We start from the raw sequence: 12,434 nt of genomic DNA, 5'->3' as shown, positions 1-12,434 counted from the left end.
AAAGACTGAGGCACATCCTTGACTTTATAACCACTCCCTGGAGAAGTTTGAAAGACCACAACAAAAATCACTAAGAATATACTAAACATTTAAACCCTCAGTGATGTAAAAAAACAACCTCAGGCCTGTAAGTCACAAAGCCTTGACCTAACCAAAGACCGGGCTGTGGCTCAGGATGAGTCACAGCCTGGTCTTGAGCTTGAGTCTCCATATCTAACCCAGTCTCAGTCGTCTTCCACAAGGTTTCTAGGTCAGGAAATACCCGTCCTACCCTCTGCAGCCAGGACTTCACTCCAGCAATCCAGCTTGAATAACAGCCATAACCAAATTCAGCCATAACTTAAGTCCCATCAGTCATCTTTAGGCCAAAAAAATAAGGCGTCAACAGCAAATTACAGCCACAACCACACAAGCCTCAGTTTTATCACCTCATCATGACTAAAAAGGAGATAATGATAATAATCACACAGCATATATCCCCCAAAATTCTGCTTCAGTGCTTTTTCCAAACCCAAACCGAATCCTGGATTGCTCTGTTACTCAAACCAAAACTACAACAACATCCACAGAAAGCCTGCCCCTGTCAAACTCCATCCTCCAGCCCTCACGACTTTCAAATTACTGTCATGTATTAAACACACTTTCCCTAAATCCTTGACCTCCTGCTTGTCCACCTTGCCCCAAAACCCAGACCCAAACTGCAGCCTGAAACTACAGAAAGCTCCTCTCCACTGTAGCCTCAGCCCCCGTTTGCCCTGCATGTCAGAAAGGCTGAGGACAGGCCTGTCGGTGTGATTATCCCCCCGCTACCTGAGGAGGTGTTTGTTTGACATTCGTGTTTGACAGCAACGGGACACGAGGCGTTCAGGGGAGGGGGCTCCCTCTCCAGTCAGAACCCATTAACACGTGAGCTCACCTCTCAGAGTTTTTACCAGAGCCGACTCTGCTACACATGTCCAGCGCAGATCACATTTAAAGGGGAAGATGTGCCCCCCTCCCAGCTCCATGTTTTAGCTGTCCTTGACTCACTCTTGCCAAAGGTTAAATGTATGTTTGAATAACAACGAGACCAGAGTGTAATTTCTGACCATTTCCTCTTCTCTCTGCAACCTCCGGTTAAGAAGGTGCTTGATCAACGCCGAGATGAAAGCGTGGAAGTGAGTGAAATTTGTGCAACCGCAAAATGACCTAATTTTGTCCTAATCTCGCTTGGCAATCAGCTGCAATTAAATTGAGATAACACATCTGAATTTACTTCCACACGAGACAGGGGAAACCGGAGCACACACGAAAGCAGACATGTCCTCGTTAACACAAAAAAAAAAAAAAAAAAAAAAAAAAAAAAAGAAAGGTAACGAGAGGGGAGGGTTGCACTTAGGTGGCAGGGAAGCAGGACACCTTCTGAATAATGAACTACAGTAAGAAAGCGAGCCCTGATCAAATAGCATATTCTATTATCCTGAGTTAAAGGTAGGACGGTGAGCTGCGAAATGTGTAGAGTTGTATGTGGAAAAGGCCAAGATTTCCAGATGTCACCGAGCCTTAATCTGGTGATCTGTTATTGATTGTTCCATGCGACTGTGACCTTGCCAGAAGAGCTCTTCCACCCGACAATCAAACATACATCAAAGAGTGTGTGTGTGTGTGTTTCGCTAAATGTGTGTGCGCGCGCACATGTGGCAGCGAGCGTCGCTTGCAGATCAGCGGCGCCGACATCAGAGCAGAAAACTGCAGGCTGCTTTCAACACTTGTTTGCACTAAGGTGTCATCTCTGAAGCAGCTACCGCAAAAAGGGGGGGAAAAAAAAAAAACGGAAGAAAAAATCATTTTAATGGGCAATTGAGGTGATTACTTTTTTTCTCCTTTTCCACAGAAACGTCATGAAGCTGTGCCCTGCTTTACGGCTGACAGCAGTGATAAGTCCCACACACACACACACACACACACACACACACACACACACACACATATACAGAGCAGGAAAACATTCACACACACACACACGCTCGAACCAGCTGTGATGTGTTTGTGATTTAACCTGCTATTTGTTCCTTCGCTGCACTATTAGCACACAATCCTGTTTGTTAAAAGCGCTTTGGAAATAGATTTGATTTGACAAGTCAGTCCTTGTTCTAATCAATATAAGTGAATTTTCTGAACTGCATTGGACAAAAAACATACGTCTCTAAACTAAAAACAGTAAAATTCTGAAAATATCCTTTGTACATGAGTATATCTGCACACTGCAAGAGGCAAATCTGCAAGGCATGCTTGGCTTGAAGCTACTTTACAAACTACATTTAATTTGGTGGCACAGTTGCCATCCAAGCTCCTCTCTCATGCATCCAGACGACGCTGCACATGCACACACCATACCATTGTTAGGAAAAAGAAGGTGTTTTTGAAGTTGTTTTTGCCCCCCTGCCATTTAATTATGAAATCTAAATGTTAGTTTACACCTGCTCAGCAACCTGTCGTCTGTCTCACCCAGACTCCCTCGCAAATGGGAAAAGTCGACGCGTGGAAAATGTCGAAAATCACAGGCGAGACGCGGCGCAACAACTGAATAAGTGCAAACAGCAGGACGAGACGGAACGGATGGGCCAAATAAAGACTTTGCATTTTCACTTGAGAAAGACTCAAATGAGGCATGATATTTCAAAATGCATTTTCCTCCTACGCAATGCATAAAACATGCCGGCTTAGGGTAAAGAGTGTACACACGTAAATGAAAAGTCCAAATGCATGCAATTATTTGCCGGACCACTGAAGTTTCAATTTCTGTGTTTGCTTTTTGTCAAAATCGCAAGGAGTGAAAGGAGAAAACAGAGAAAACAAAAGGATGAGAGGAAGACGCTCAGAGGTTTAAAAAAAAAAAAAAGAAAACAAGCAAAAAGGCATGAAATAAAGTCAGGGAAGCAGGAGAAAGACATCTGACTGCACTGCAACTTTACTTAGAGCAGCGTGTCGCAGAACAGGCGTACATCAACATAATGTGACGAGCTGATACGACCTGTCAAATCCTGAGAAAGGGAAAATGAATGGATGGAGGGAGGTGGGTCAGAGCTCGACAGGCAGAACGCCGCCGCCAGAAACACCTTTAAGTCTGTCACCTTTGCTCCATCACTCTCCATCTCTGCTTCCTTCACACCGTCCTGAGCTGTCGATGTCCGAGCGACCCAGACTTCTGACAACCGCCGCGTCACCAAGACAGCTCGCAGCCTCATACGATGCAGCGACAGACTCAAGCTACGCTGCATCCTTGACCCATTGCACAGCAAATAACTCACAACTTTAAAATCTCAAGCACACACAGCAGGGCTCTCGCTATAGTTTCAAGTGTCTAAAAGGCGAGAAGAAAAGGTTTTTTTATTTGAGGCAAGTCCTTCTGGGGAAGAAGCAGAAGTTCAGCAACAGTTCAGCAACCATGCACTAAAAACTGGGCCTTGCTTACATGTAAAACAGCCTTCTTTTTTTATGGTGCATAAACAAAATGCAAGAGATTAAAGGCCAAAAGCACGCAGGGAATGCCACGTTGCCGCCTGTGTCACCACATTGTTTTGGACGATCCATCATTATTGCCGTTTAAACATAAAGGGAAGTCACAGGGGCAGAGTTGGCTCACTATTGGCTGATTCATGCCTCGGTGTTAGTCAGGCAACGGATCCCAGCCACCGCTCTCGCTTTCATCGTTCTTGGCAGTGGCAGTTGCTCTGTGTGTGTGTGTGTGCGTGTGTTTTTGTGTGAGTGTGAGCGCGCATCACCCCAAATACACTGCAACTTCTGCAGCTCTGCTTTCCCAAACCAATATGTCCCATCACAAAAATCACAGGAATTTTACGCTGCCAAAACAAGCACGAGCAATTCAGCTTAAAGCAGTTTTTACAAAGGCAAGAGACGGAGGCATGGTCGCACAACAGGCCGAGGGAATGTACGAACAGCAAAGAGTTACCATACAAAGAGTTAACTCCCCCACACACACAAAACACCACCACCTCCACCCCATTTCTCCAAAGCACGGGTTAATATCATGGCTGCCTGGTAAGGCATTATCCAGAACCTCTCGGAACAAAAGGCCCCTTTTGCAAACAGACTCCTACTTTCTCCCAGTGTCCAAAGGTGTTTGCTGAAGTAAATCTGCCTAAATCCTGCGCAGCTTGGCCAGGAGGAGGAGGGAGGGAAGGTGTACCGATAATCCTTCTTCTTAACCAAAAAGAAGAAAAAAAAAGTTCTGGGTAATGAAAAGAAAGAGAAAGGGAAGAAAGAAAAACTGGAATCCATATCACATGATGCCATTTAAAGAGTTGTGGTGCCCCCCCCTCCCTCCCATCTCCCCATCTCTGCTTAAGATTTGCATACATCCAGCCTGGGAATCTGATGATAAAGATATCTTGCTACTCGTTTGATTAATCAACAGATAAACTGCATTGTGCATATTTACATAAGTGGACATGGTGGATGCAAAGTAAATTTTTTTTCCTCACTTGGTTTTTTAAATGATGACAGTCGGGGAATGCTCATTTTGACCACACCTGCTCTCACCCCCTCTAAAAAAATTTTTTTTAAAAAAGTGTCCTGGCAAATTTTCATTTTTTTATAATTCAAAGATACTAAGAAGTTTTAGAAGCACGTTGTTTCAAAACAGACAAGGGAAGAAAAATAAAAGCGCATCGTAGAGACACCTGCTCCTGACCCTTATCGCCTCCTTAAAGCACAATCCAATCAGTCGCAGCCAGGATTTTTTTTTCTTCTTCTTAAGTGTGACTGGCCACGAATAGTGTGGGCATGCCATCTCGTAACACTATCTGTCTGTCAGGAGGGGCCCGGGTCCCTTCTAGAGTAGGGAGGCTATAAAAGGCTTGTAACCAGGGGACGACCAACAAACAACCACAAACACCCTAGTTATTTCTCTCCACCATCCACCCACCCCTTTCTGCCTCTCTCCCTATTTTTCCCTTCCTCTTCTTCTTCTTTTTTTTTCCTCCTCTCCTCTCTTGCTCTCATTTTTTTTTTCGCCCCCCTTTTCATCTCAGGCCCTTTTCTGATGCTGAATGCAAATGTGTAGCCCTGCTGCTGGCGGCGAAAGGGGCTGAATTGTGATTAAGAGGGAGAAGAAGAAGAAGAGGAGCTCCTTTCTTTGTTCTCCCCCCGGGGGATGTTTACCAGGAGAGACACGGCGGATCAGATATGAAAGGCATTCAGGTCAGCATTGATGTGAGCGAAAGTGAAATCGTACCTAAGGCATTCCAAAGACCCGCGGTGTCAGGGGTCCGGGCTCGCGGTGCCTCTGCAAGTGTGTGTTCTCTGGCCGCCAGGCGAAAAATATCTTCACACAAGCAGGGCGGTCGAAGAAGGAAGAATGAAAAAAAAAGGGAATAATATTAAAAAAAAAGGGAGAAAATGTGTCAAAAATGTTTCTTGGCTATTTTTTTGGGAAGAGGAGGAGGGATGGATGAAAGTTTTCTGTCCAGTGTCCAGGATGGAGTTGAGATGATCATTAGTTTTCTTTTTTTTTTTTTTTAGTGTGTTGTGTGTGTGAGTGTATGTGTGTGTGTGTTGGGAGTGAGGGGGGGGTGTTGAACAGCCACAAGCCATGCTATTTGCTTTTATCTGCCTTATCAAAGTGTGAAAAAAACTGTGCTTGTGTGTTGCTGTTGTGTGTGTGGAAATGCTGCTGCTCAGCTACATTCCTGATTTAATTCCTTGTGGAAAGCACATATTAGAGGATTTCGTTGAATAACATATCAGCTTGAAAGCCGAAGATATCACACTGCGATGACTGCATCCTGACTGTATCTCTCTGTGACACACACACACACACACATGCACGCACAATAAAATAAAATAAAATAAAATAAAATAAAATAAAATAAAATAAAATAAAATGAAATCACGTGAATTACAATAACTGCAAACACTCCTGGCCCTGTGACAAAACTGATCCCGTGAAAAAAAATGTTTCCTTTCAAAACTGACACCATTACCCAAAGGGAACATCCTTTTGCTCCTATATACCAACGCTACGCTCGAAAAGCACAATGATCTTGTAAGGGAAGTCCATTCATTTTTATGTGCTTGGCTATATTGTACACTTGACTCACACACTTCGAGCAGATGGATATATTTAGCTTGTGACGACTGCAGCCGAGGGAGAGGGAGTTCAAAATAAATAAATATATAACTAAAATCAAGTGATGCAAAAAGCTACCGTGCGCTCCGGAAAATAATAAGGCCTCACGCAGCATGCCAAAGTGCAATGTGTAGTTGTGACAGGACAAATATGCCTCCTTATTAGCCTGCATTGAGGGAAACCTGCTCGCTGTTTTACATGGAGTAATTGGAATGTGTCTATTTTGATTCAACCGCAAGGCCGACGTTATAAAAATACTCCAGTAAGAATCATCCCCGGCTATCTGGGGGTCTGTGCACCACGACACTCTGAGCACAACACAACAGGGCCCCCCCACCCCCAAACCCAGCAGCAGCAGACTGATTCCTGTCGGCCCCTGTAATATCTCACAGTAATTATTTCACTTGCTTAAACAAAATAATCCCTTATTTCCCTCAACATGAATGCACCGCTAAACACTTTTCTCTGCTTCTTCCTACAGAAAAAAGAAAAAAAGAAAAAAATCCATCAGGAGTGTAAGGTGTCTGCTTTGGCTGCTCCACACAATTGCCAACCCGTATGGGAATGGCAGCAGTGAATGGCGCGGTGGACAACCCCCTGCCACTATTGACGGTATAAACATGTAAATGAAACACATTACCACTGACAATCAATTGTCCGCGAGCGCCCTGCGAAACATGCCCCCCCCCCCCTTTTTTTTTTAATTTCTTCCCCTCTTACCCCCCCCCCCCCCACTCAGTGACGATGGCAAAAAAAAACTGCCCCTACCTTGAGAAGGGAAAATCTGGGAGAGGAAGGAGAGGGAGGGAGGGAGGTTGGTGGATAGAGGAGAGGGGGGGGGGGGGGGGGGGGCAAAAAAGAAGAGGAAGAAAGGGAGCACCTTGCCCCCCCCACAATTCTCTACTGCGGGAGCTTCGAACACAACTTTAAAAAGGCAGAGGAATAATAGAGATGGACAAATTGTTTAGACTGGCAGAAATCTGGCATTGTCTGGGTCTGAAAGCAAGGCTACCCCCCCCAACACACACACACACACACACACACGTACATACACACACAAATGCACTTTTCCCTATTTTTTCTCCACCTTAAGCGTGAATCTGTGATAGCCTTAATAATCACATTCAGACTATTATATCAAACTCCAGCAGCCAGACAGAGACGCAGAGAGAGAGGGATACTGGCCTCGTCTTTCTGCTTCTGCTTCTTCTACTGCTGCTGCTGCTGCTGCTTCAGATTATGTAATCAGTGTATTTCCGAGGGTATGTCCTAACATCGCAAATGTCATCTGGGGTACGGAGAAAAATCAAAAATGGTTCGAAAACCGGGTGACGCAGAATCAAACGCTCGCTGAAAAACACCCTGCGAAAAATAAAGCAACATCTGTATTTCCTCTTTCATCTTCTCCTCAGACAAAAGCTGCCACAGTTTGATGCAAAGTGTCTGTGTAACATCCAAATCAAAAACAACATGAATACAGAGCCGAGAGATTTTTTTTTTTTTTTTTTTTAGTTTTCTGTTTTTCATGTTCTTGATGCCTGTGCTGGTTGAGTAATAAGAAAATAAGGACAGGTGTGCGAGTTCTTTTCTGTTGGGCGCTCACAGCTGGATGTGACAAGCAACACCTGGCGAGGGCCAAACTCTCAAACACTTCACGCTGCCGAGATCAAGTTTCACACCAGAGGAGAAGGTTTTTTTTTTTTTTTCTTTTTTAGCGGTTAAACAATGGGGAACAGGATGATAATAAAAAAAAAGATTACTCAGGTTTTGCTGCTTTTAAATATTTCTGCCATTTCTGAGTCTATCAGCTGGGAGACAGAGGCTTCTCAGAGCCGAGCAGGAGGTTTGGATGAGGAGGGGATAAGTCATGAACTGTTGTTAAATACCACATGACAGACTGGGCAGTGAGTGAGTAAAGCTACAGTAGCACCTCCAACCCTGAAGGCCAACAGTCATCTGGATGAGAATGTCATTGGTTAGACAACTTAGCCAGCAAATGCCTCATTAATACTAATTGGCACAAATGCTGAAATGCCCCATCCATTTTTAAGCAGCAGAAAAAAAAATAATCCTAACAATTCCAGTTATTCTATCTGTGAGCGTGCATTACATGAAAAAAAAAATATATCAGACAAAAAAATGTAAACCAGACTGAGGCTCAATTGCTTAATTAAAACATAAAAACTAAACCAGCTGTAAAACATTTAGCATTTTTAAACAAAAATAATGACAGGTGGCAAGCAGATTATAATTTACATCAAAACATGCTCGCGTACACACCACCACCTCTAAAAGCCATTCAGCGAAATTAGCAGTAATTGTACATATTTCAGATTTGTGTATATTCATCTGATTTGTTAGTTAAGGGAAGAAAGAGGGAGTCTGGGTGCCTTCGCTCTCCATCTGGTAAAAAAAATTTAGAAAAACCCCTCTGTGTGTGTCTGTGCGCGCAGCATTTTTTTTTTCTTTCTTTTTTTTTTTCGGTGCATTCAAGGCGTTTTGTTAGTTACTGCTGGAGGAGTCAGAGTCTGTCCTGCCGGCTGTCACACGCTTCGCCCTGCCCTACCATCCCTCCACAGAGCCAGGCAGGAAGAGGACAGAGAGACAGGCAGGGAGACAGAGAGGGGAGAGTGGCCAAGCCTCAATAAGCCTCTGCATTCCCAGGGGGGAGGATTGAGGGTGAGGAGGGGAGGGGGGTGGAGGGGTGAGGGGGGGGGGTAGTGGGTGGCGGGGGTCATCAGACAGAGCTAGTTGTTATGGAAGAAAGAAAAAAAAAACGGGGATTCAAATTTCAAATTTTAAACCTGGGATGATATAAAATCTATTTTCCTTAAATGTACGTTCTCCTGTATGAAAGAGTGACTACATTTTTATTAGAGATATAAATATTCTTTACACACTCTGCCAAAGCTTGCCGTCTCTTGTCAAGTTTAAGGGTGTGAAAATTATATTTGCTTTGCTAATATTATTTTATCAAATGCTACATTTGGTACAAAAGCCAAGACTGGTTTTCTCCCTCTCACTCCCCCTTTACAAAACAGGTGGCCACAGCTAAACAGGCTGTCATTTCTCTAAATGTGTCTTATTATTCTATTTTTCTCTTAAGTATGAACACTGCAAATGTACATATATATATATATATATATTGGAAATCTTCAGCTCCACTGCTGTGCCCGTGTGCTATTTAGTGTGGAACAAAATGCTTGTCTGCTATTGATTGTATGAAATCAATAAATGAAATCTGATCTAGATAAATAACCTGTGGGGGCAGAGATTAAAAAACTGTTGTGGAGAAAGCAAATAAAAGCCTCGTCTGAGCAGCTGAATCACAGCCTCGATATTTCACACACACTGCTTCAGCTCGCCAGTGTGTTTGGAGCCTATATGGAATAATCAGGAATAACGGGGCCAGGAAATGTCACTGCAGATTTGCCTCTTGTGGGAAAGTGTGCAGTCAAATGGAGAAAGAAAACCAACAAATCTCCACCTCCAGCACTCCAGTCCAGACCCAATTAATGTCCAGCATTTATCGGACATGTCATCCTATTTATATACGATTGCTCCACTCCAATAAACTTGGTGATCAAGGTAAACAAAAACGCACAGGTTTACAAATTGTGCCAACAACCAACTGCCATCTCCTGTGAATTATTTCCCCACTCAGCTTGTCCCGGAAAACAGCGACAATGTGGGGGTAAATTACAAGAAAATGTGCTTCACAGAGGAGATGTAAGGGCCAACATACAGAGAAAAAACATCACGGCTGATGCATTGCCAGCGCGTGGATTAAAGCAAATCAAAACTCAAGTCACAAGATTGGACTTTTACACCGCGCAGCGTGAGTCTGCTCCAGCCACCGATGCTCTGAGTGACCGCTACACAGTCCCCCCATGGCGGATTTTGTCCCGGCGAGAAACCAGCCGGCACCGCTACACTCCAACTTTCCAACATCCACAAGTTTCCAACTAACCTCCTCGCAACCTTCTTGAAATAACCCCCCGAAAATACACATTTTAAACCGCTGTTTTTTTTAAGATTCCAAAGGCTCGAGTGGGGCTGCAACACGGACGCATTTACGCACAGTTTCACCCCCGGATAGCGGTCCCTTTATCCCTGCGTAAAAGGGGAAGGCAGATATGCGCACCAGCCGCGGACCTTCACACATCCCCGAACCGCAATGGAAACCTTCAAACCAGGCTTGCATCCAAAGATATCCCCCCACCCACCCCCCGACTGCTTGGTTTGTCTCCCCCGTGAGTTTCTTACCGTTTTTCCGTCTCGGGTTGGCTTGTTTTCGCCTCTTACACCTGGGGCCATCCGCCATGATCTCTTGCTTCATTGATAAGTGTGTGTGGGATCAGATGGCAGCTCGCATGGACTCGATTCCTTGATTTCAGCTTGATATCTGACGGGAAACACACACAGCAGCACCAACAATGTGGGTATTAGTATGGAGATCCACTTGCGCCGGACGCAGACGAGAAACTGCAAATGTAACTTGGATGGAGGGACAGATTGTAAAAAAGAAAAAGAGCCGTGGGTGAAAGTATGAGAAGGAGCGGTGAGGGGATCCGTGTCCATCTAATTTTGATTTTCAGCTGATCGGCTGTCAGCTTAGTGGCATTAACAGCAAAGCAAACAGCAGGAGGAGGAAGGAATTATAATTTCTCTTATTAGGAAAACCACATTTCATTTCGCCAGTGAGAACTGCAGCGAAAACATGACCCTCTATTGTTATTTCGTTCAGAAAAGTTTCACAATCCGGTTTGTATTTTTTGTCACTTTTAAGAAAATAAATCTTTTAACTTATTTTTTATTAAAACTGACAGGATCTGCTCACGTTTTGGCGCTTTGAGTCCGGCTTTGGCACAGGAGGCGAAACAGGTTAATAAATCAAATTTCTGTCAAAATTTTAGGGTCAGATCCAGAGCTTACACGTTGTAGACGGCAAAAGCGAGAATGAGCCTCAGCCTGGAATAAGCCTTCACTGTGTGGTCTGATTAAAAGTCATATAACTTCAATAAACACTTGGGTTCGCCTGAGAAAATTGCACTTCTAGGTTTAATAAACTAAATCCAAACCCTCTTGTCAACAGTTAATAAATAGCAGATGGGAAATAATTGTTAAAATGTGCCAACTGACTCCGCACAATAAGAAAAATCTTTAAGGCACAAATGGCGCATAAACAAAAGCGATAAGGCTCAAATCGCCTGTGTGGGATGTTCGGTTCGCCAGCTAATTTATCAGCGCAAATACCGTTATTAGGGTAAGTGAATATTGACAAGAGGTTTTGTTTGTTGTGGGCACTTGGGCGTTTAGCTGGCTGATACAAACAGGCACTAATATAATATAGGCTGAAGAGACACAGAGGGAAAACGGGATGCATATCGCCGTTTTCCTCCCAAGGATAGCGGTGTTGTGCAGCGCCAAACGCCCCGCAAAAACGCACATTTTCCCCGGCTGTCAGGAACTTGCAGGACGCCTCTACATCACGGAGGTAAAAAAATGGGAAAAAACGGAAAACAAACGCACCTATTTCCACCTGTGCAGGTAAGGCAAAGTTGAGCTCCAACTCTGACGCGGGCGCACGAAAGTTTAATATCCAAGCTTTCTCGGGAAAAAAAAGACTATAAATAAAAAGAGAGGAGGCACATACCTGCTTTTAGGGGTGTAAAGAGGTGTCTTGTGGATAGGAGTCGCGAGGAAGGATGATACCGGAGCGCGTCGGTGAGCGGATCCTTTTCCACCGGTGATAATAAAGCCTTAGAAATAAAGCCTTAGAAATAGTTGGGAGGAGGGAGGGACCGCTATTCCTGCTAGGGCAGGTTTACAACTGATGTCTTACACCCACTCCAGGAAACAAACCTGGGTAGGGACTGACGTGTTACGCCTCTTCTAATGACATTTTTTTTCTTTCCACCTCCTTTTCTTTGCCGTGTAACACAGAGGAGAAGCCCCCTGAAACGCACGCCACCTATCTTCACGGGAGGGGATAATTGAGGAGAGCCAAACGTGAGCATCTTCTGGGTTGAACGTGAAGTTTTTTTTTCCTCCCTCTCTCCTTTCTCCCCCTCTTCCTCCTCTTTTCTTTCCCTCACTCTCCTCTCTCTTTCTCCATCTCTTCTCTTTTTGAGTGAAACCAACTATGTCGGGCTTCGACGCGGAGCAAAGAACAGGCGACAGTGTGTTTTTTTCTGTCTTCGTGTGAATGTGTGTCTGTGTGTGTATGTGTGTGTGTGTGTAGAATGGGGGAAGAAACTTGGAGCGCGTCCACGCCGGCCGCAATCATGTAAGGATTATTATT

The 12,434-nt window shown here is 44.4% G+C and overlaps 1 protein-coding gene across 4 annotated transcripts in view; it reads right to left on the bottom strand.

The window, feature by feature from the left end:
- The window catches only part of zeb2b (zinc finger E-box binding homeobox 2b), an 89,533-nt gene extending 77,333 nt beyond the window's left edge, over positions 1-12,200 (bottom strand). For 2 of the 4 annotated variants that reach the window (XM_041032429.1, XM_041032430.1), the window contains exons 1-2: positions 11,787-12,200; positions 10,397-10,535 (exon numbers count right to left, since the gene is read on the bottom strand). In XM_041032429.1, the coding sequence (XP_040888363.1) occupies positions 10,397-10,469 (73 nt within the window). In that variant the 5' untranslated portion in view covers positions 10,470-10,535; positions 11,787-12,200. The remainder of the gene's footprint in view (positions 1-10,396; positions 10,536-11,786) is intronic. The other 2 variants (XM_041032431.1, XM_041032432.1) reach the window with 1 other exon arrangement.
- Between the last annotated feature and the right edge of the window lie 234 nt (positions 12,201-12,434).

The sequence above is a fragment of the Toxotes jaculatrix genome, chromosome 24 (assembly GCF_017976425.1).
Source record: "Toxotes jaculatrix isolate fToxJac2 chromosome 24, fToxJac2.pri, whole genome shotgun sequence".
Lineage (NCBI taxonomy): Eukaryota > Metazoa > Chordata > Actinopteri > Toxotidae > Toxotes > Toxotes jaculatrix.
This window is presented reverse-complemented; position numbering and strand designations above follow the sequence as displayed.